Source organism: Indicator indicator, chromosome 30, assembly GCF_027791375.1.
Source record: "Indicator indicator isolate 239-I01 chromosome 30, UM_Iind_1.1, whole genome shotgun sequence".
In the NCBI taxonomy this organism is placed as follows: domain Eukaryota; kingdom Metazoa; phylum Chordata; class Aves; order Piciformes; family Indicatoridae; genus Indicator; species Indicator indicator.
The window spans coordinates 12,653,449-12,676,725 of NC_072039.1; the positions used below are offsets into that span (position 1 = coordinate 12,653,449).

At 53.1% G+C, this 23,277-nt stretch overlaps 1 protein-coding gene across 1 annotated transcript in view; it reads right to left on the reverse strand.

The window, feature by feature from the left end:
- Window positions 1-264: 264 nt before the first annotated feature.
- Window positions 265-23,277, reverse strand: part of COL26A1 (collagen type XXVI alpha 1 chain) — a 252,016-nt gene continuing 229,003 nt past the window's right edge. Inside the window, exons 10-16 of the mRNA XM_054394356.1 lie at window positions 20,390-20,482; window positions 16,427-16,488; window positions 12,221-12,283; window positions 9,946-9,990; window positions 8,557-8,601; window positions 6,987-7,071; window positions 265-437 (exon numbers count right to left, since the gene is read on the reverse strand). Of these exons, the coding sequence (XP_054250331.1) occupies window positions 265-437; window positions 6,987-7,071; window positions 8,557-8,601; window positions 9,946-9,990; window positions 12,221-12,283; window positions 16,427-16,488; window positions 20,390-20,482 (566 nt within the window). The remainder of the gene's footprint in view (window positions 438-6,986; window positions 7,072-8,556; window positions 8,602-9,945; window positions 9,991-12,220; window positions 12,284-16,426; window positions 16,489-20,389; window positions 20,483-23,277) is intronic.

Consider the following 23,277-nt stretch of genomic DNA (forward strand, 5'->3'; position numbering starts at 1 on the left):
GGGAGGATTACACTCTTGAGACACAGGCAGGAGGTGTCCTTTCTGCCACCTGGCATTCCAAAGGCAAAACAACAACAGCAAGAAAAATATTCATAGGACCCTCTCTGAGCTATGGATGAGACATTCCCTGCAACCAGGGCATAGTGTTGGCCAGGGGAGAAAACCCAGCTGCCAGCACTGCAGCCTCCTACCCACTTGCCTTGCAGGCTGCCCTAAGCAGGGGGGTGGTGTATCTGCAGGTGGGCAGCAGGCACGCAGAGGCTCCTACTTCATCCGGCTGCTTCTCCTCTTGGCTTCGCTGTCCTCCAGCAGGGAAGAGAGGATCTGGTGGGCCTGTGGCTGCTGAGGTCCTCCACGCTTGATCTTGATGCTGGTCCTCAGGGGGGAGCCCGGGATGCCATCCTGACCAGAGCCTGGCTCAATGGAAGACAAAGAGTCTGAAAGGAGAGAAAGTCAGGGGAGAGCACCGTTGACGAGGGCAGGCTGCGGAAGGAGCAGAAGTGCCCTTCTGAGAGCTGCCTGCCCTGCAGGAGGGGTGCCCCTCCTGCTGCCTGCCCATCCAGGCACCCACCCTGGGCCTCAATGTCTGCTGCCAGCACACCATAGAATCATAGAAACATAGAATCATAGAATCAAGAAGGCTGGAAGAGACCTCAAAGATCATCGAGTCCAACCTGTCACCCTAAACCTCATGACTATCTAAACCATCGCACCAAGTGCCACGTCCAATCCCCTCTTGAACACCTCCAGGGATGGTGACTCCACCACCTCCCTGGGCAGCCCATTCCAACGGCCAACCACTCTCTCTGTGAAGAACTTTCTCCTCACCTCCAGCCTAAACCTCCCCTGGTGCAGCTTGAGACTGTGTCCTCTTGTTCTGGTGCTGGTTACCTGGTAGAAGAGACCAAACCCCTCCTGGCTACAACCTCCCTTCAGGTAGTTGTAGACAGACCACTCACAGCTCACAGAATCACAGAGTGCTAGGGCTTGGAAGGGACCTCCAGAGATCACCCAGTCCAACTCCCCTGCCAGAGCAGGGTCACCCAGGGCAGCTCACACAGGGACACATCCAGGTGGGTTTGGAAGCTCTCCAGAGAAAGAGACTCCACAACCTCTCTGGTCAGCCTGCTCCAGGGCTCCAGCACCCACACAGTACAAAAGTTTCTCCTCACATTGGGGTGGAACCTCCTGGGCTCCAGCTTAGAATCATAGACTCATAGAATCAGTCAGGGTTGGAAGGCACCACAAGGCTCAGCCAGTTCCAACACCCCTGCCATGGGCAGGGACACCTCACACCACCCAGAGCCTCATCCAGCCTGGCTGCAAACACCTCCAGGGATGGGACCTCAACCACCTCCCTGCACAACCCATTCCAGGCTCTCACCACTCTCATGGGGAAGAACTTCTTCCTCACATCCAGTCTGAATCTCCCCACTTCCAGCTTTATTCCATTCCCCCCAGTCCTGTCACTCCCTGATAGCCTAAAAAGTCCCTCCCCAGCTTTCTTGGAGCCCTCTTCAGATCCTGGAAGGCCACAAGAAGGTCTCCTCAGAGCCTTCTCTTCTCCAGACTGAACAACTCCAACTCTCTCAGTCTGTCCCCATAGCAGAGCAGCTCCAGCCCTCTGCTCATCCTGGTGGCCCTTCTCTGGACACCTTCCAGCATGTCCATAGCCCTCTTGTAACAGAGGCTCCAGAACTGGATGCAGTACTCCAGGTGGGGTCTCAGCAGAGTGGAGCAGAGGGGGAGAATCACCTCCCTGGCCCTGCTGGCCACACTTCTCCTGCTGCAGCCCAGGCTCTGCTTGGCTCTCTGGGCTGCAAGTGCTCACTGCTGGCTCCTGGTGAGCTTCTCATCCTCCAGCACCCCCAAGTCCCTCTCCTCAGGGCCAGAGCCTCATCCAGCTTGTACCCATTGTTGCTTGTCCTACCACTGGGCACCACTGAAAAGAGCCTGGCCCCTTCATCTTGACACCCACCCCTCAGATATTGATAGAAATTCATAAGAGCTCCTCTCAGCCTTCTCTTTTCAAGACTAAACAGCCAGAGCTCAGTCTCTCTTGACAGCAGAGATGTTCCAAATGCCTTCATCACCCTCACAGCTTCCCCCTGCTCTGTCAGAACTCTGTTAGATGCTCTTACTGCCCTGCTCCCATCTCTTAATTCCAGTGCCAAATTCCTGTTCTTTTACTGATTAGAAATCTGCTGGTCAGCACTGCCCACTGACTCCTGCTATTGAGGGATGAGGCCAAGTGGAGGCTGAGGGTTTAAGCAGCACTTCACTCCTTGTAGAGGAGTGTAAAGGAGATTGAGTGAGGATTGATCCACCCTAGGCTACAGCCAAACTGGCACTGAAGCTGGGAAGAAATCTCAGCTGCCCACTCTCCCAGCACGCTGGTGGCAACACACACACCTCCTCCTCCTTCCACAGCCTCCTGCTCTACAAAGCTACATAGATTTGACTACATCCACTCTTGATTTCCCTAGCAGCCAGCAGCAGATGCTGCTCAGTGCTGCCTCATCAGTTTTAATGCACCAGTTTCTTCACACCATCACAGAATGCCAGGCTGGAAGGGATCTCAAGCATCAGCTGGCCCAGCTTTCCTAGGTAACAGTAGAGTTACAATGAGCTGGCCCAGAACCCTGTCAAGCTCAGTCTAAAAAGTGCCCAGTGTAGAGGAATCCACTGCTTCCCCTGGGAGAGGGAAAACGTGAGGAGAAACTTCTCTGCTGTCAGGGTGCTGGAGCCCCTGAGCAGGCTGCCCAAAGAGGTTGTGGAGTCTCTTTCTCCAGAGACTTTCAAGACTCATCTGGATGTGTTCCTGTGTGACCTGCCCTGGGTGCTGCTGCTCTGGCAGGGGGGTTGGACTGGATGATCTCTGGAGGTCCCTTCCAACCCCTAACGTTCGGTGAGTCTGTGATTATTCCAATGTCTAACTGTTCACATGGTGAAAAATTTTCTTCTCCCTTCTGCCTTCAGAGATGGACATTTGCTCATTTCCCTGCCAAGAGCTCACCCTCAGAAGCCAGCCCTGCAGCCCTGGTTTGCTCCTACCCAGCAGCATTTCGAGTGGCTGAGGCAGGATTTGCGCTGCCTTCGCTGGAGGCAAACACTGCCAAAGCAGCTGGGAGAGCCTCCTGCTGCAGAGGTTGTTTGCTGCTCTGTTTTGCCTTGTTGCTTGGCTGGATGTGGCTTTGGCAACCACAGTGACTGTGGAGCTTGTGGGGAAGATGAGAGCATAGGATCAGCATCCCTGCGTGGGTCCTCAGCACGGGGCTGGAGCAGGCTGCCCAGGAGCCGGTGGTCAAACCCCAGCACAGGATCACAGCTCACAGGGTGTTAGGGGTTGGAAGGGACCTCTGGAGATCTTCCAGTCCAATCCCCCTGCCAGAGCAGCACCACAGAATCCAGCACAGGGCACATAGGAATGCATCCAGATGGGGCTTGAAAGGCTCCAGAGAAGGAGACTCCACAACCTCTCTGGACAGCCTGCTCCAGGGCTCTGTGACCCTCACAATGATGAGGAAGTTCCTCCTCATGTTGAGGTGGAACCTCCTGTGCTGGAGTTTCTATCCATTGCCCCTTGTCCTATCCCAGGGCACAAGTGAGCTGAGGCTGCCCCCTCCCTCTTGACCCCCAGCCCTCAGCTATTGATAGACATTGATCAGATCCCTCTCAGCCTTCTCCTCTCCAGACTGCACAGTCCCAGGGCTCTCAGCCTCTCCTCACAGGGCACTGCTCCACTCCCTTCAGCATCCTTGGAGCCTCTGCTCAGTTTAGAATCATAGAATGACAGAATCATAGAATCAACCAAGTTGGAAGAGACCTCCAAGATCATCCAGTCCAGCCTGCTCCAGGACTCTGTGACCCTCACAGTGAAGAAGTTCCTCCTCCTGTTGAGGTGGAACCTCTTGGGCTGGACTTCATGTCCATTGTCTGTGGTGGGAACACAACCAGATCCTTGGGGCTGGGTGGTTTAGACCTGTGTGGTGCCATCAGTGCAGGGAGGGCTGTGCTCAAGGATGTTCTCTTATTTTATATCTTCCTGTTGGTGGTTTTTTAAGCCTACAGGGTACAAGTTACAGATCTCTTTCCAAGTCCTCTTTCTAACCTGCAGTTTGGTAGGGCTTCAGCTGTGCCTTGAGTTGAAGAATGGAACTATCTCAAAAGCACAGGGTCAGAATATTATAATCTAGAGCATTATTGGATGAAATAGGAGCTAGTTATACGAAGTCATACAGCAGAGGTGTTTGAATACAGCCTTAACTGTGCTGTGCAATTAAACCCCAACCATTTTTAAAACCCATCCTGCACCAGGGCAGGGCTAAAGTTTCTCAGTAAATCACTTGTCCTCTGATGGGTCATGGCCAGACACAACCCAGAGCCTAAAACTTCAGCAGTGATTGCACTGAACTTGGAACTCAGGAAGATCTTCCTCTGACTTAGTAGCTTGGATTGAATTGAACCTCATGAGCTTCCATAAGCAAAGTGCAAAGTCCTGCACCTAGGTCAGGGCAATCCTTGATATCAATCCAGGCTGAGGGTGATGAGACTGAGAGCAGCCCTGCAGAGGACTTGGGGGTGCTGGTGGGGGAGAAGCTGGACAGGAGCCAGCAATGGGAAGCACAAAAGGCCAAGGGCAGCCTGGGCTGCATCTAAAGCAGTGTGGCCAGAGATGGAGAGAGAGGATGTACCTTGAGTCCTGTGTCCAGTTCTGGGCCCCTCAGTTTAGGAAAGATGTTGAATTGCTGGAGCATGTCCAGAGAAGGGCAACGAGGCTGGGGAGAGGCCTTGAGCACAAGCCCTATGAGGAGAGGCTGAGGGAGCTGGGACTGTTTAGCCTGGAGAAGAGGAGGCTCAGGGGAGACCTCATTGCTGTCTACAACTGCCTGAAGGGAGGTTGTAGCCAGGAGGGGTTTGGTCTCTTCTCCCAGGCAACCAGCAGCAGAACAAGAGGACACAGTCTCAAGCTGCACCAGGGGAGGTTTAGGCTGGAGGTGAGGAGAAAGTTCTTCACAGAGAGAGTGGTTGGCCATTGGAATGGGCTGCCCAGGGAGGTGGTGGAGTCACCATCCCTGGAGGTGTTCAAGAGGGGATTGGACGTGGCACTTGGTGCCATGGTTTAGATAGTCATGAGGTGTAGGGTGACAGGTTGGACTCGATGATCCTTGAGGTCTCTTCCAGCCTTCTTGATTCTATGATTCTATGATTCCATGATCCTGCCCATCTGCCCTGCTCTGGGGAGACCTCACCTGCAGGGCTGGGGCCAGCTAAGGAAAATTATGAAACTGCTGGGGCAGGTCCAGAGGATGGAGAGGAGGAAAAATTTCTTTGCTGCAAGAGTGGTCAGGGATTGGAAGAGGCTGCCCAGGGAGGTGGTGGAGTCCCCATCCCTGGAGGTGTCCCAGAAAGGTGTGGCCATGGCTCTTGGGGCCATGGTTTGGTGGTTATGGTGGTGCTGGGCTGATGGTTGGACTGGATGATCTTAGAGGCCTTTTCCAACTGAAATAATTTCATGGGTCTATGATCCTGAACACACTGCACTGTGCTTTTGGACTGGGCTCCCCTTCCCCTCTTGCCCTGAGAACATGCTGGCTGGGTATGGAGGGCTGCCTGGATCATCTGGTGGGCATCTTCCTGCCACCTCCAACATCTCCAAGCAAAGCACCATGAAACCTGCCCTTGGTGTAAAAAATCCAATGAAAACAGGCAGCCAGCTCAGCTGAATGCAGAGGTGAGGTCAGGGTGAGTGTGGTTAAACCATGGGGCTGTGATTCATGGTGTCCCAAAAAGCTGGAGCTGCTGCTGCCTGCTGCTTCTGGAAACAGCACTGGAGACCTCTGAAGGACACAGGGGCACAGAGGAGTGAGGAGCAGTGCTGAGGCTCAAGCCAGCCCAGCCAGAGAGCTGAGCCACACACACTGGCACTGCTTTGGCTCTGCAGTGCCCAGTGGTGTTTGCCTTTAGCACTCTGCTGGCAGCAGCAGGAACTTGAGGGCTCTGGCAGGTGCGGCCTAGCTGCATGGGAACAGATTCACTTTTCAGTCACTTGCCCAGGAACTGCTGGAGGTTTCAGCTACTTAGCATCTTTATAGGCTCAATCAGTAGCCAAAGGCCTCTTCCCAATAAGAGTGGGTGTCAGCCTGAGGGCAGGTGTGAGCAGTTTGCTTTACAGGTGAGGCCAGCAATGAGGTTCCATGTGGCAGGGAGGACTGGAGAAAGAAAAGTGCTATGGGACCTGGTTAAAGAAACTTGGTACCATGGGATAGTTGATTAGATGGTGTTGGGTGATAGGTTGGACTTGATGATCTCTGAGGTCTTTTCCAACCTGGTTAATTCTGTGATTCTGGATGAGCTTTGGAGGTCCCTCCCAATTCAAACCACTCTATGATTAACAGAGCCTTCACCAAGCAGCTTCCTGGGAAGCTGGGGAATGCTCTTTGCCTTGTGGCTTGAGCTGCTGCTCCTGACTTGGCTTTCTGAACTGCCACAAAACTTGCTGTGGGGTCACTGCAGCTGCTACTGCCAGAGTCAGGAGGGCAGTTGGTGGAGGCTCTAGGTGCTCAACACTTCTAAGCATCCTCTCAAGCAACTAGAGATAGGGCAAGAGGAAATGGCCTGAAATTGTGCCAGGGGAGGGTTAAGTTGGATATTAGGAAAAATTTCTTTGCTGCAAGAGTGGTCAGGGACTAGAACAGGCTGCCCAGGGAGGTGGTGGAGTCCCCATCCCTGGAGGTGTTCCAGAAAGGTGTGGCCATGGCACCTGGGGCCATGGTTTGGTGGTTATGATGGTGCTGGGTTGAGTTGGACCTGATCTTAGAGGTCCTTTCCAACCTTAATTATTCCATGATTCTAGGTCATGTTGGGTTCAGCTTAAACAGACACTAGGCAGAGAGTTCAGGAGCCTGGGAGGATCTTTAAGCACCAAGCAGGTGCTGGAGGAGAGCCCCCAGCTGCCTGGAAGAGCAAACCCCAGTGCCACTTACCATGGATCCCTATCATGTGCTCAAGAATTAACACCCTCTCAGCCAGGATCTTCAGGGCTTCTCTCAGCTGCTGGACACCTTCCCCCTGCAAGAAGGCAAAGACAACCAGCATTGGCAGATGCTGCAGAGTGGGCTTCTTGCTCACAATGCTGCCAGACTCTGCAGTGTGGCTGTTTAAAGATGCAACAAAAAAGTAGGTTGGAACTAGGTGGAGCTTTAAGGGCCCTTCCAACCCAACCCTTCTGTGATGCTGTGGTTCTGTGACAGGCTGCAGGGGCTGAGGGGGGATGCAGGAAGGCAAACTCCTCACTTGTACTCCATGTTTGCAGAGCCTCTGACCCAAAGCCAAGCCTCAGCTTGGGCCCTGCTTCTGGAGAGGGCCCAACCCAGGCTGGATGTTCCTGTGAAGCCTTTAGCACCTGAGGCTTATGTTAACAACTATGCTGAGCCACCTGGAGAAGAGGTTTTGTTCTCTTCTGCCCTCTGCCCTGAGCAGCAGTGAGCTCCCTGGACTTTCCCTTTGTTGGTGTAGCAGGGAGCTGGGCTGTGTGGCCAGCATCAGCTTGTTGCTCCCTAGTAAACTGGAGCAGAGGGATGCAAGCCCATCTTGATGGGCTTCATGCTGCCTCTGCTGAGCTCCTAGCTGGGCCACATGCTGCCCAAAGCCTGTCCACACACTTTCATGCATACTCAGCCTGTAGTTTGGTGTCCCCATTGCCTTAGGTAGAGGCTTGAAGGGACAGACAGATCACAGGATGACAGAATGTCAGGGGCTGGAAGGGACCTCAAGACATCACCCAGCCCAACCCCCCTGCCAGAGCAGGGTCACCCAGAGCAGGTCACACAGGAACACATCCAGGCAGCTCTTGAATATCTCCAGAGAGGGAGACTCCACAGCCCCCCTGGGCAGCCTGCTCCAGGACTCTGTCACCCACACAGGGAAATAATTCCTCCTCCTGTTTCCATGGAACTTCCTGTGCCTTCCTATACTGGGAAGTGCTTTAGAATGGGAGTGCAGATATCTGAGGAAGAAATTCTTCACTGTGAGGGTGGTGAGGCTGTGGGCCAGGTTGCTAGAGAGGCTGCAGGTGTCCCATGCCTGGAAGGGTTCAAGGTTAGGACTTAGAGCAGGTGGAACTGTCTGTGGCAGGGGGGTTGGAATGTGATGATCTTCAAGGTTCCTTCCAAGCCAGCCCATTCTCTGATTCTAACTCCAACTCTCCACACATACAGTTTGATCTCTTCTGAGAGTCTGTCTCTGACCATGTGGGAGGGACAGTGGGGGAGCAATTCTCCACCGTGCAGCAGCTCCATGTGGGAAGAACAAGCCCTGGAGCCTGAGGGAGTGTTCAGAGCATGGTGAGAAGGGCAGCTGGCAATGTGGCCAAGCTCAACCTCAAAGACCAGGACTGCCAGCATGTGTTGAGACCAAACCCAAGGCTCAGATCAGCCCTTGCTCTGCAGCTGTGACTGGGGACAGGACCCAGGTCCTGCTCCAAGCAGCCTGCCACAGGGAGTGTGGTTGAAGCAGAGTAAGGAGACAAAAAGGAAAGTAAACCAACATGCTTACATCAGCACCTTTGTCACCTTCCTCACCCTTCTTGCCTGGTTCACCCTGAAACAGACAAGAAAGAGACATTTGTTTCCATGTGACTCAGGACCTTGTCCCAGATCTCTTGCATCCCTTCCTTCCAAAGGAACAAATCAAAGGCAGAAGCATTTCAGCAGCAGAAAGCAAACTGCTTCTCTGGCACTTCACACCAAGAGCCAAAGTGCTCTTGTGAGCATTGTCCTTGCTCCTACCACCCTCCCAGGAGGTCATCACCATTTCTAACCCTGAGGAGCTCATCCAGGAGTGGCCAAGCTGCAGGAGGGGCTGGCTGCCATGCCCTGGACTCACACCATGGCTGTAGAGATCTCATGGAGATCTCAACAAGCAATGCTTTGATTTCACACTGTGGTTAAAACACTGCTCCCCTCCTCCAAACCTGCACATGCTCAGCTTTGATTCAGAACATGAAATCCTCCATTCTGCTCTCATTAATTAGTCACACCACCTTCTGCCCCTGAGGATACTCATTAAGCTTTTCTTGAACAAAGCACCTTCTGTGCTGTGCACACTGGCCTGGTGTTCCCCCCTGGCCAGGACGTTCACGCATGAGCAGATGACATGGAGAGATCAAACCACAAGCTAAACACAAACCAAAGTGGTGAAGAGGATGGAATGGAAATGCCTTAAAACTTGTTGGACATCCCTGAGATATCTTCAAAGCAAGGGTGGGTATGGGAGGAAGGACTGAAGAAGAGAGTGTGTGAAGCCTACAGAATGTTGAACTAATGTGGAACACTTAATGTGGAATTAAGGAAGAGAAGAGAAACCTCCCAGAGGACCTTGGACCTCTCTGGATGCTGCAAGCCAAAAGCCCCTAACTTGCTCCAGCAGCTCACTTTCACCCAGCCCTCATCTCCACTGCTTTGTCTGCACCCCAGCCACGTGTGCCAGTGCTGGCATCTCTGTGTGCACTGCCAAGAAACCATTTGGAGACATCTTTGCATCTCATAAAATGGTTCCCAGCTCAACTTGGCAGACCTCAAGGTGCAAGAGGAGGTTGAAAGCAGCTTTGGGCCCTGGTAGGGCCAAGAACCTCATGGGGCAGGGAGGGAGCTTCTGGCTGCCAAGGTGTGGCTGGAGGGGATCTGCAAGCAAAGTTCATCTCCACTCTTGCCATGGCACCTTCTTGATCATGGCACTCCAGCACCATGCTCCACATGCAGGAAGGCCATTTGTAGAGGAATAAGTTAGGGTGAGGTTGCCCAGAGGACAGAAGTCTAGGCTGGAGCAGTGGTGCCCCTGCTGAGCTGCCTGAACCAGCTGCAGCCCAGCCAGGGCATATTTGAGGTGCCAGGGAGGCACCAAACCCATGTGAGCCTTGCAGACACCCACAAGTCCATCACTTACAGGAGATCCCTTAATGCCCCTCTCTCCAGGCAGCCCTGCTTGCCCCTGTGGGAAATAAAGGCAGAGTCAGTAGGAGATCATTTTGCATTTGACAAGAACACAGCAGAGATTTCACTGCTGGTTATAGGATGGTTAATGAAAAGCCTCACCCCTGGGATAATGTGGAAAAAGCCCTTCCTCTCCCCTGACAGTGTCACTTGGAGACAGCAAAAGGGACCATGGCTTTCTGTCAAGTGTCACCTCCAAACCACATCACACTTGGAGCAGTTTGGTTCCATTCAGAGTGACTCACTCAGCTCAGCACCCTCTGACAACCAGCAAGGCTCTGAGCTTGGCAGCAGGCAGCTGCATTGCACCAGGAAGGACTTGGGCTGCAGGTTGCATCCTTCTCTCCAGTCAAACCTGATGAGCTGATGCTTCCCCAGAGAGCAAGCAGAGCCCAGCACTCCCAAGGCTCTGATTTGTTCTGGTCCTGCTCCACACACACCTGAGTTAACTCCAACAGCTGCTGAGCAAAGCACACCCCCAATACTTTGGATGCTTTGGGGTTTTTTTTCCTGCTTTCCTCATGTTCATGTTGTTCTCAGTGGGGATTTTTTTGGTACTTCTAAATGGTAGGTGCTGGTTGGGGGCAGAATGAGAAGCCATCAAGCTGAGCATCTTCTCTCTCTTTCTGCAGTGTAGGTTTCCCACCCTGAATCCCACTGGGGCAGGGCAGACTCCCTGAGCAGCAGAACAGCTACAGATTGCTTCATGGGAGAGCAGGAGCTTGGGAAGTGGAGGCAACACTTGAAAGCAGCTTTAGAAATCCATTGGTGGAAGAGCTATATATTTACAGGATCCAAGCACAGTGAGGTTGGAAAGGACCTCTGGAGCTCACCCAGCCCAGCCCCCTGCTCCAGCAGGGCACCCACAGCAGCTCACCCAGGAGCACAATGCCCAGGGGGGGTTGGAAGCTCTCCACACAAGGAGACTCCACAACCTCACCCCTTGGCCTGTCACAACAGGCCCTGAGAAAAAGTCTGTCCCCAGCTTTCTGATCTCCCCTTTCAGCACTGAGAGGCCACCAGAAGGTCTCCCTGGAGCCTCCTCTTCTCCAGGCTGAACTCCAACTCTCTTAGCCTGGCCTCACAGCAGAGGGGTTAATTTCATGAATCTGAGCAGGCAGCAGGTTGGAGTTTATCAGCTTTCCTTTGTCTCTCTTGTCTCTGTCAGACACCCCTCTGCCTGTTGGGTTGGAAGAGTGAGCAGAAGTGCAGGGGAGGAGGTGCTGCCCCATGGGGGAGGCATGTCATAGACATAGTCACCCATTGACAGGTGGTGACCTCCACGTTCACCTCCTTCTGTCTGACAACAACAGTGGCCCCTGGAAGAGAAGGGAATTGCTTCCTGTGGATAAGGCTGTGCCAGTGCAGCCCCCACTGCAGATGGCCATTACTTAAAGGTGCCAGGCAACATTTTTCTCTTTATCTTGTGATCCTGTGATCTTCCTTTTGATCCTGCTCCACACTAGGGTCTTTTAGCAATGGTCCACACTCCACCTGTGCCCACCTCTTCAGTTTGCAGATCTAATTGCTGAGTGATCTTCCACCACATCCTGCATTCCCAAAACATTTTGTCCTCCTAAAGTGTCTCAGGGGAGATTTCAAGGACCATGGCCTGTGGGAGGGTCAGCTGGCCAGAGGGAGCTGAAGGCCCAAATGGAGCTCTGAAACCCTTCCTGCTGCTTGACTGCTGGGCTGGCAATCACACACTGACATCCTTGCTGCATTGTCCTCTGCTGTCTTCTAAACTTCACCAGTTTGGAAGTAGCATCCCAGCAGCTCTCCCATCTGAGGTTAGTTCCTCCCACCTGACAACCCCTCAGGAGCAGAGGTGCAGCACATGAGCATAGCAACAACATCATTTGACCTGGGGAGTGACTTTGGTTCAGGAAAAGCCTGATGAGCTTTTACTGCCTCAGTGCCACAGAAACAAGACTTCAGTGAGCCCACCCAAAATGTTCCACACCAAAGAGCTTCAGCTGGCAGAAGAATGTTGGTCTCCACAAGCCTGCAATTGCTACCTGCATCTCTTGAGGGAACATCAGACTCTGCAAGCAACTCAACCCTTGAGCTCTACAGCCATCCATCAACTTGGCTCTTGCAGAAGACCTACAAAGTCAGCATCTAAAATTGTTCCCAGCTGTAGTTCCACAGAGTTTAACAGCTGCACACAACTCCTGAGGCATCAGCCCAGGCTTTGCTGGGAGTGTCTCTGTGTATTTGAACCTTACTCTCTCTCCTCGGTCTCCTTTGGAGCCTTTTGGTCCAGGTTGTCCTGGAGGGCCTGGCAAGCCCTGGAAGAGATGAAAAACAAGAAGGAATTAATTTCTACTGTGCACCCTTTGTGTTGCTGCAGTGAATAGCTGCAGGTGTGGAAAATACTGCTCACACTGATCCTGCAAACCTCATGCACCCCTTGAGCTGCTGAGCTGCATTCTCTTTTACCCTCAAGCCACAACCATGGTAGCTCTGCAGATATCCTGAGACCTACAGTTGTGCATATCATAGGATGTGAGAATGGCTCAGGTTGGAAGGGACCACAGAGATCATCTACTCCAACCTCCTGCCATGGGCAGGGACACCTCTCAACTAGACTCAGCTGCTCAGGGCCTCATCCAGCCTGGCCTTGAACACCTCCAGGCAGGAGGCAGCCACAGCCTCCCTGGGCAGCCTGTGCCAGAGTCTCACCACCCTCCTATTGAAGAACTTCTTCCTCAGCTCCACTCTAACCCTGCTCTCCCTCAGCTTCAAACCACTCTCCCTTGTCTTGTCCCTAGACACCCTCAGGAAAAGTCTCTCTGCAGCCTTCCTGCAGGATCCCTTCAGCTATTGGCAGGCATCTTTAAGCTCCCCCTGGAGTCTTCTCTTCTCCAGGCTGAACATCCCCAGCTCCCTCAGCCTGGCCTCTCAGCTGCTGGAGTGAGTCCAGAGAATCCTCATGGCCTTCTCTGGCCTCACTCCACAGCTCTGTGTCCTTCTCCTGCTGGGGACCCCAGAACTGGAGACACTACTGGAGGTGAGGTCTCAGCAGAGCAGAGCCAAGGGGCAGAACCCCCTCTCCTGTCCTGCTCCCACACTGCTCTTGCAGCACACAGCTGCCTGCTGGGCTGCAGGAGCCCAGGACAGAGCCTGCATTCTCAATTTGCTTATGTTTCATAGAATCAGAGAATGGCCTAGGTTGGAAGGGACCTTGGAGACCATCTGCTCCAACCTCCCTTCCATGTGCAGGGACACCTCTCAATGTCCCCCTGCTTGGGTCTTGTAATGCACTGCAGGCTGCTGAAGCAGCACTTGGAGGGGTGAGTGTGGCAGGGTGGTTCTTGCTCTCAAGCAGAAATGAACACCCAGCTCCTATGGTTAGCTTCAAGACCTCTCAATGCCTTCCCCCTCTTCACAGCTGCCTCAGTGGGTGGCACGGCCAAGCACATACCTGAAAACTAATTGGATTGTGCAGTGGAAAGGATTTGGAAGCTATTCACTCACCCTCATAAACAATGTTCACATGAAGCCCAATCTCTGCTAATCATTCTGCTCCCTGGGTTGAGTAAATCCATGCAGTGGTCACCAAGGGAGAAGAAGGCCATGGGCTCCAGATTGCCACTAATTGAACTGCTCTGCAGAAATCAATCCAAATTCCTCACTCACCCACCCAGCACAGCCCCAGCTAGAAACCAGACAGGGAGAGAACAGTCTGGTTTGTTTATGTCCACTGAGGCAGCTCCCCAGGAGAGTGTTTTCCACCTCAAACAACTTGGGTCATTGCCTTGGAGACTGCAGCAAACGAGACTTCTACTCTGCTCCACCCCACTGCTGACTGCTCTGGGAAACCTGATCTGGCTGAGGATGTCCCTGCTGGCTGCAGAGGGGGTTGGGCTGGATGACCTTTGGAGGTGCCTTCCAACCCAGACCATTCCCTGATTCTATGAGCCTGTGACTCTATGATGTAAGCCAACAGCCCCCAGAAGCCTTCATCTCAGTGCCCAGGGAAATGGACTCTGAGGCACCACTGTGAGGAGCCTCAGCATTGTCTTAAGTGCCCCAAGGAACTGGGCATGAGTGATTAAAGTAGCACTCTCCCAGTTCCAGTTGGGAGGCAGAAATGCTCACCCTTAACATGTTGGTCCTTGCCAGCACTCAACTGTATCAGCTCACCACCAGGCCACACAGTGACCTCACCTCTACAGAATCCCAGAATCCCATAGTGTGGGTTGGAAAGAGCCCCTGGAGATCATCCAGCCCAACCCCTGCTCAAGCAGGGCACCCACAGCAGCTTGCCCAGGAGCACAATGCCCAGGGGGGGTTGGAAGCTCTCCACACAAGGACACTCCACAACCTCTCTGGGCAGCCTGCTCCAGGCCTCCAGCACCCTCACAACAAACAACTTTCTCCTCCTCTTCACATGCAACCTCCTGGCTTCCACTTTGTGCCCCTTGCTGCCCCTTGTGCTGTTCCTGGGCACCACTGAGCAGAGTCTGGCCCCAGCCTCTTGCCCCCCACAGCTCCTTTAGCTCTTGCTGAGCATTGCTCAGCTCCCCTCTGGGGCTGCTCTTCTGCAGGCTCTCAGCCCCAGGGCTCTCAGCCTTTGCTCCTCACAGAGATGATCCAGGCCCCTCAGCAGCCTCCCTTGGACTGCCTCCAGAAGTTGCCTTTCTCTCCTGAACTGGGAAGCCCAGAACTGGGCCCAGGACTCCAGCTGTGGCCTCCCTGGGGCAGAGTAGGGGGGGAGAACTTCCCTGCTGGCTGCACTCTTTTTCATGCACCCCAGGACACCATTTGCCTTCTTGGCCACAGGAGCAAATTGCTGGCTGCAGCTTAGCTATGTCTCCCCTGAGCCCACAGGAGGTTCAGAGACTCAGGTGTGATTTAGGAGGTTAATTGGGGCTGCCAAACAAGGTGGAGCACCAAGCAGTACTGGGTCCATGGCAGTCATGCTGCATGAACAAAGCTGAAGTGTCCAGAAGCATCCTTTGATCTGGACAGCTCCCAGCAGTGCCTTTGGCTGTGTGCTGGGATGGGGATGCTCAGGAACACCAAATTTCACAAACCTCTCAGCATCAAACCAAACAGACTTCTGCTGTGTGCTGCATGGGCAGAGCCAGGCTGCAGCAGCACAGAGCCTGGCTGTGCCTTGGGAGTCCCGTGCCACCTAATCACCTCCAGCTGCAGCTGCCAGACCTTCTGCCACGTTCAGCTCTCTCTGGAGTTTCTCCTCCTCCAGAGCATTCACCAACTGAAACGATTCTGCCACACTGGCAAACTGCTGCCCACTGCTTCTTCAACCTCATCTCCTTTCTCTAATTTTGAGCAATGCCAAACCTCTTCTTCTCAGGATGTAAGATAAATCCCTCTGCTGAGCTACTTAACCAGGGACACTTCAGAGCAGCCTTCCAGTACCTGAAGGGCTACAGGTGAGCTGGAGGGGGACTTTTGATAAGGGCTGGGAGTGCCAGGATAAGGGACAATGGCTTTGAGCTGGTAGAGGGGAGACTGAGACTGGAGAGGAGGAAGAAATTCTTGAGAGTGAGGGTGGGGAGAGACTGGCACAGGTTGCCCAGGGAGGCTGTGGATGCCTCCTGCCTGGAGGTGTTCAGGGCCAGGCTGGATGAGGCCTTGAGCAAGCTGTGCTGGTGGGAGGTGTCCCTGCCCATGGCAGGGGATTGGAACTGGATGAGCTTTAAGGTCTCTCTTCCACCCAAACCCATTCCATGAATGTATGAAGCTTCCTCTCTGTCCTCTTCAGTCACTTTTATCTTTCTAGTCACAGTAGACTCATTTGAAATATTTGCTTAACCTCCACATGAAGTAGTATTTTTCCCCAAACTGGAGTCTCTTAGCTCTTGGTCAGTCAGCCACAATTTGGAGCACTTTGGCAGCTCCCTTCTTTCCACTCCACAGCTTCTTCCACCCATGTGAGTCCTTGCCAGCGAAGTGAGGGAGCTGATCGCCCTCCATGATCACCTCTCCCTCACACCTTTTCTATCACCAGGTACCCAAGCTGGTGGGGATCTGTGCTGTTTGCCATGCCTGGGAAGAGCTGCTCCTCAAAAGCCAGGCTGAAGACATTCCCTTGGGTGGTTTGGTGAATTCCCAGTGATGCCTGTTGGATCTTTCTGTGTGTTGCAGAGGAAAGGCAGTGGGGTTTCTGTCCCTGTCTCAGCAAAGCCTGTGTCAAATCCTTGGCAACAACTCAGGCCACAGGGGAATGTTTTGACACAGCAACAGCAAGATGTGTTCTGATTAAGGGTAAAAGCTGCAGGGTGCAACCACTTCAATCTCTCAGCACAGTTAACAATGAAAGGGGAAAAAAAAGGTGATTCAAATCACCAAATTTTCACAGGGAACAAAGCATCAGATCCAAGCTTTATGAAGCACTCTCTCTGCAGCAAGAAGGTGTCTCACACCCAACCCCCAACTCCTCAAAGCATTCAAGCATTCACCTGTGATCCTGGGGCTCCAACAGGTCCTGGTGGCCCTTTGGGTCCTGATGCACCTGGTGGCCCTGTTGGGAATCAACATTAGAGACAGTTGTAAGGAGATACAGAAGGCAGAAGCCTGAACCCCACATGCATGCACTTCCCTTCCTCCTTCTTCAGGGACAAGCTCTGTACCAGGAGGGTAGTGGAACACTGCAACAGGTTGCCCAAGGAGGTGGCTGAGGCCCCAACCCTGGAGATATTCAAGGTGAGGCTCTGAGCAAGCTGCTCTAGTGGAGGATGTCCCTGCTGACCGCAGAGGGGGTTGGACTGGATGAGCTTTGGAGGTCCCTTCCAACCCAACCCATTCTGGGATTCTCTGCTTCAGTGCTCACTGGTTAAGAGCTGGCTGTTTGCCACAGAGCTACACCAGAAGGGCTCCATCCCTGGCTGCAGTGCTGGCCACCCACACCCTGATCCACCATGGCCCTGTGCCCCAGGGGAGGTGTTGGAGCTCAGGGAGGAACAAAGGCTGGAATCAGGCAGGAAGGACACCAGGGACGTGCTGCATTTGTTTAACATGACAACTTTGGTCACTCAGAGCACAGCACTACTGCTGCTCTTTCTGAAGCACAGCCTTAGAGGTGGCAAGGGATGTCCACAAGCCTGCTGCAGACCTCTCTAGCGTGGTCAGAAAGTGGGGGATGAAAACAAAGCAGATGGAGTTCAGACTCAGCCAGCAAGAGAGGCTGACTGTGGCAAAGCAAAGCTCTCTCTTGTTCTTTGCTCACTTCAGTGGCAATGAATTCCTTGAAGGTCAGTACCAGAGCAGAGTCTTCATCCAGGACGAGTTCAACCGAGTAACAAATGATAGAAGAAGAGGAAATGGCCTCAAGTTGCACTAAAGAGAATTTAGGTTGGATATTAGGAAGAATTTCTTCACTGAAAGGGTGGTCAGGGACTGGAAGAGGTTGAGCAGGGAGGTGGTGGAGTCCCCAACCCTGGAGGTATTTGAAAGTTGTGTAGATGTGGTGCTTAGGTTTAGTCAAGGGCTTATCAGTGTTATGCTGATGATTGGACCCCATGATCACAGAGCTATAGAATTATCTGGGTTGGAAAAGGCCTCTGAGGTCATCCAGCCCAACCTTCAACCCAACCCCACCATGGCCACCAAACCCTGTCCCCAAGTGCCATGGCCACAGGGTTCTGAACACTCCAGGGATGGGGACTCCACCACCTCCCTGGGCAGCCTGTGCCAATCCCTGACCACTCCTGCAGCAAAGAAATTTTGCTCACCTCCAACCTAACCCTCCCCTGGCACAATTTCAGGCCATTGCCTCTCATCCTATCACCTGATCCAAGGGAGAAGAGACCAACCCCCACCTAGGGGTCTTAAAGGTCTTTTCCACTCCAGGCTGTTCTGTGGTTTTGAGTTCACCACTGGCTTTCCACAGTCACTTAACAGATTAATTCCTTTGGGAAAAATAATTCTACCTCACCAGTAGCTGTTAAATTCCTCCTACAGGTGGGAGGCAGAATATCTGCTTGGTCTGAACTCATCAATGCTCCTCTCTGCTCTGGTTGTCATAGCCCTTGAGAGGTAGCAATGTGGACATTGCACACAAAGTGGAGCTGGATCAGCCTCTGTCAATGCACCACACAAATGCTTCAGTCATAGGATAAAGGAACTGAAGGAGAAATGAAAAGGCCTCATGATGAAAGGAAAAGCCTTCCCTGCAGGAAATGGGAGTTCCCTCCTCAACATGCATCATAGAATCATAGAATCATAGAATCAGTCAGGGTTGGAAGGCACCACAAGGATCAGCCAGTTCCAACCCCCTGCCATGGGCAGGGACACCTCACACTACAGCAGGCTGGCCAGAGCCTCATCCAGCCTGGCCTTAAACACCTCCAGGGATGGAGCCTCAACCACCTCCCTGCACAACCCATTCCAGGCTCTCACCACTCTCATGGGGAAGAACTTCTTCCTCATGTCCAGTCTGAATCTCCCCACTTCCAGCTTTATTCCATTCCCCCCAGTCCTGTCACTGCCTGATAGCCTAAAAAGTCCCTCCCCAGGGATCACACAGGGAAGTGCTGATGTTCATGGAATCATGGAATAATTTGGCTGGAAAGGGATCTTTAGAGATCAGAGATTCACAGAATCACAGAATTGTTTGGGTTGGAAAAGGCCTCTGAGGTCATCCAGTCCAACCATGAACCCAGCACCACCATGGCCATCAAACCATGTTCCCAGGTGCCATGACCACACTTTTCTACCATCTCGTTCCCCCCAGCTGCAGTCAGCAGGGATATCAGCAACCAGAGCAGGTTGTGCTGTCCTGGAATGGTTCCAGGGCTGAGGCATCTACCACCCCTCTGGGCAATTTGGGTCAGTGCCTCACCATCTTGAGTGTAAAAAGTTTCTTCTGTAGACCTGGTCTCTAGGTATCTCAGGATATAGATATGATATACAGAACTAGAAATGGGTAGTTCTGGAGCTTCTGTTCCAGGAAGGATCTGGAGGGGCTGGAAGGTGTCCAGAGAAGGGCCACGAGGATGAGCAGAGGGCTGGAGCTGCTCTGCTCTGGGGACAGACTGAGAGAGTTGGGGTTGTGCAGTCTGGAGAGGAGAAGGCTCCAAGGATACCTTCTTGTGGCCTTCCAGGATCTGAAGGGGCTCCAAGAAAGCTGGGGAGGGACTTTTTAGGCTGTCAGGGAGTAATAGGACTGGGGGGGAATGGATCCAAGCTAGAGCAGGGGAGATTCAGATTGGATGTCAGGAAAAAATTCTTCCCCAGGAGGGTGGTGAGAGGCTGGCACAGGTTGCCCAGGGAGGTGGTGGAAGCCTCATCCCTGGAGGCTTTTGCAGCCAGGCTGGAGGTGGCTGTGAGCAACCTGCTGTGGTGTGAGGTGTCCCTGCCCATGGCAGGGGGGTTGGAGCTGGATGATCCCTGAGGTCCCTTCCCACCCTGACAATTCTCTGATTCCTACCATTTAAGCCACCCAGCAGCACTAAGTAAAAGAAGCCTTGCCCCTGAATGCTCATCCCAGAGCCTGATTTCAGTTATGCTGCTGAAGAGCATCTCCAAAGTCTGTCTGGCAGTTTTAGGCTGTGCCTAGGAAAATTTTCCACAGATTGAGTAGGAAAGTGGTAGAACATAAATAAATTACCATGGGATGTAAAAGGGAAAACCATGATAAGGTGCAAATAATCCTATTGGTCTGATGACCCACATAAAGGCAGTTGTGTAAACCAACTCTTGCTCTTTCCAGCTTCCTCCCTCTAGCAGACACCAGCTGCTGCCTTTTCTTAGCTGTTGCTGGCCTTGGCTGCAGTCTTCCTGTGGCCAAGGACACACAAGCTGCTCTCTGCTCTTCTCCCTCTCTTTTACCTTGTACAGGGTGGGGGAAGGGAGCAGGGAGGGGGAAGCTCTCAGTACCCCCTGGTTTTGTCCAGGAGGGTTCCTGTGTTGGTTATAAATGGTAACTACAGGTAACCATTGCATATTTTGTACATAGTCATTGCATTCCCTATTTCCAGATTGCAGTCTGCTTGTGAACAGAACTTCATTTGCTTTCCACTGAGCTGCTCTGGCAATTTGATGTTGGGGGGAATGTCAACCCACCCCAATCTGTGTGCACACCACAGAGCAGCTGGCAAGGGCCTGCTCAGTGAGCTCTACAGTGACAGGAGAGGATTGCAGCAGAACATCTCTGCCCTCATGGAGGAGTCCACTGGACAGCTCAGCCTGTAATGAGTCCCTCCACAAGATGTGTCCTGCCAGAGGTAGAACAATCCACCACTACCAACAGATAAGGACCTGGTGACTTCTTGTCAGCCTTCCCCCTCCTGGATCCCCTTCCCAGTGAGGACCACTCACTTTCCAGGCAGGCATCACATCCACCACCCCACTCTCTCCAGCAGCAACTCCTCCTGCCCCTCTTCCCCATCACTACAGCTTTGCAGCTCAGTTAGGTTTCTTACCTGGTGGCCCAACAGGGCCTGGGGCTCCCCGTGGTCCTGGCAGGCCAGCCATGATGGTGTCAATGACAGTGGAGGCCAGCTGGGGTTCTCCATCTGTGTTAGAGAGCAGAGCAGTTAGTGCTGAGCTGCAGGACTCCTCTCCAGACTCCTTTGGTGCCTGGTGCTGGCCAGGGGCAGGCAGAGCTTCAGGATGTAAAGTTTGGGCTCCTGGGGCAATTGCCCCTTGCTCTCTGAGGGCAGGGACTGCATCCCCCAGACCTGCAGAGCTGCTCCTCTCACCTGATGCCCTCAGGAATTCCTTCCTGCCAAGGAATTGGAGCTCCTGAGAGAGGCTGGAAAGTCCAAAGAGAGGCTGGAAAGTCCTGAGAGAGGCTGGAAAATCCTGAGAGAGGCTGGAAAGTCCAAAGAGAGGCTGGAAAGTCCTGAGAGAGGCTGGAAAATCCTGAGAGAGGCTGGAAAGTCCCAAGAGAGACTGGAAAGTCCTGAGAGAGGCTGGAAAATCCTGAGAGAGGCTGGAAAGTCCCAAGAGAGGCTGTGCTCTGCTCCCTCCACATACTCAGGGAACACTCTTGCCATTTAGGATTGTTCCAGGTGCTTGACTGGCAGGCTTGAGCAGATCCTTACTAGATCCCTACTAGAGCAGAGCAGATCTAGATTGGATATTAGGATGAAGTTTTTTACTATGAGGGTGGTGAGGCCCTGGAACAAGTTGCCCACAGAAGCTGTGGACACCTCATCCCTGGAAGTGTGTAAGCCCAGGCTGGCTGAGGCTTTGAGCAACCTGGGTTGGTGAGAGGTGTCCCTGCCCATGGAACTAGAAGATCTTTAAGACCCCTTCCAACTAAAGCCATTCTATGAATTATATGATCCACTGAGTTCTGGGAAATGGATGGAAACAGGAGTGGAGCAGGGAAGGGAAAGGCATCAGCAGGAAGTGTGGGGATGTTTGTGCTTTTACACAGCTCTCTCCCTCCCCTGTTCTGAACACAACCCAGCAGCTCTCTTCATCTGCCCTCATCCTTCAGCCAATATCTTATCAGCTGCCAAGTGAAGAAGGAACCCACAACTGTATGTACAACCCCAGCCCTGATTCGTGGCAACTCCACACCCATAGCCAACAACCCTGAGGCCCTGGACTGTAGCCTGGCAGTCACCCCTGCAGGTACCTGTGTGGCAGCATCTTCCCCCTGGGCATCCACCACACCAGCTGATACTTGTGGAAGCCTAGGGGCATAACTTCCCTGGCCAGCCAAGACAGAACAAGATGACAAACCAAGGAAGGGAGCCACCATGTCCTGCTGCTGCCAAGACTTGCAGCTACTGTCCTGACCCACAAGAGGTTTCCTGCTGTACTGCACCTGGTTGAAGATGCTGGCTCCCGGCCACTGAGAGGTGGAACCCTCTGAGAAGTGTCCATTCTCCATGGCTGGAGGCCACCATGCAGCAGTGCTGTCCCTCTCCTCCTGCCCATGACCCCAGCCTCTCTCATGTCTCCTGTCACTCATCTCTTTAAGCCATCACAGCAATATTGAAGGGAACCCTCTGCAGCAGGAGACTGCAAACCTCTCACTGCTGTACTGATGCCAGTCCCAGGTGATACCAGGAAGATCAGGAGGGGGTTTGCTTGCTCTGCAGAGTCCAGCCTGAAGGACAGAAGGTGCAATCCCCAGCAGTGTTGGCAGACACATTTGGAAGCCTTTTCAGCTTCTGGAGTGATGTCAGTGAGAGAGAGAGGACCTCAGGCTCCTTGTTTAAAAGCAGTTCCTAGGGAGAGCTGTGAAGTCTTTGTGGGTACCAAGGATGAGAGCCTCTCTCTGCAGTGTCCTCCTGGCAGCAGCACAGCACAGGAACCATCCCTCTGAGAACCAGCACTGCATGCCTAGAGCCCCAAAGCAAATAGGCATCTCTGGGACTCTTGTTTCCAACCCCATCCATCTTCCCTTCTTCCCAGCCCTGAGACAAACCAGCTGAGGCTGTTTTCATGTTCAGAAGGAAAGGTACCCCAGTGAAGTGTGTAATCCAATTAATTTGAGTTGTATTTGACCATGTCAAAATCCATCATAGCTTGGGGGGAAGATGGGGTTGGGAAATGAGCATCAAACAGCAGTGAAGGCAGTAACAACTGCAGAGCCTTTTGTGGTTAAAGAACAAGTGGTCAACAAAACCAAAGGCAGAGGGGAGAGGATGGGCTGCAAACAACCAGGACTTAATTACTGCTGGAGCCAAGCCAGGGAGAAGGACTTGGGTTAGGAAAATTTCCAGCTAAATGGTACAGCAGTGCCATGCCAGAGCTGCTCCCACAAACCCACCCATCCTGCCATCTGACTTAGAGTTCTTCAGGAAAGGTGATTCCATAGGTGTGGGACAGAAGAGAGCTCTGCTCAACAGTCCTTCAGCTCAGCAGCTCCCGGGCTGGCTCCTTCAGCACACAAGTGTGGGCATGCAGGAAACCTGCAGTGGCTCCGTGCTCAGCTGCCTGCCCAGGCACAACTCAGCCCAAGCTGCCCCTCCAGGCTCAGCTCTGAATGAAGTGTGTTCAGTTTGGGGACACTTGCTCCAAGAAGGACACTGAGGAGCTGGAGCAGGGCCAGAGAAGGGCAACAGAGCTGGGGAAGGGTCTGGAGAACAGGGCTGGGGAGCAGCAGCTGAGGGAGCTGGGGGTGTTTAGTGTGGAGAAGAGGAGGCTGAGAGGAGACCTCATTGCTCCTACAGCTCCTGAGAGGAGGCTGGAGCCAGGTGGGGGTTGGGCTCTGCTCCCTAGGATCAGGTGATAGAAAGAAAGGAAATGGCCTGAAATTGTGCCAGGGGAGGGTTAGGTTGGAGATGAGAAAAAGTTTCTTTGCTGCAAGAGTGGTCAGGGATTGACACAGGCTGCCCAGGGAGGTGGT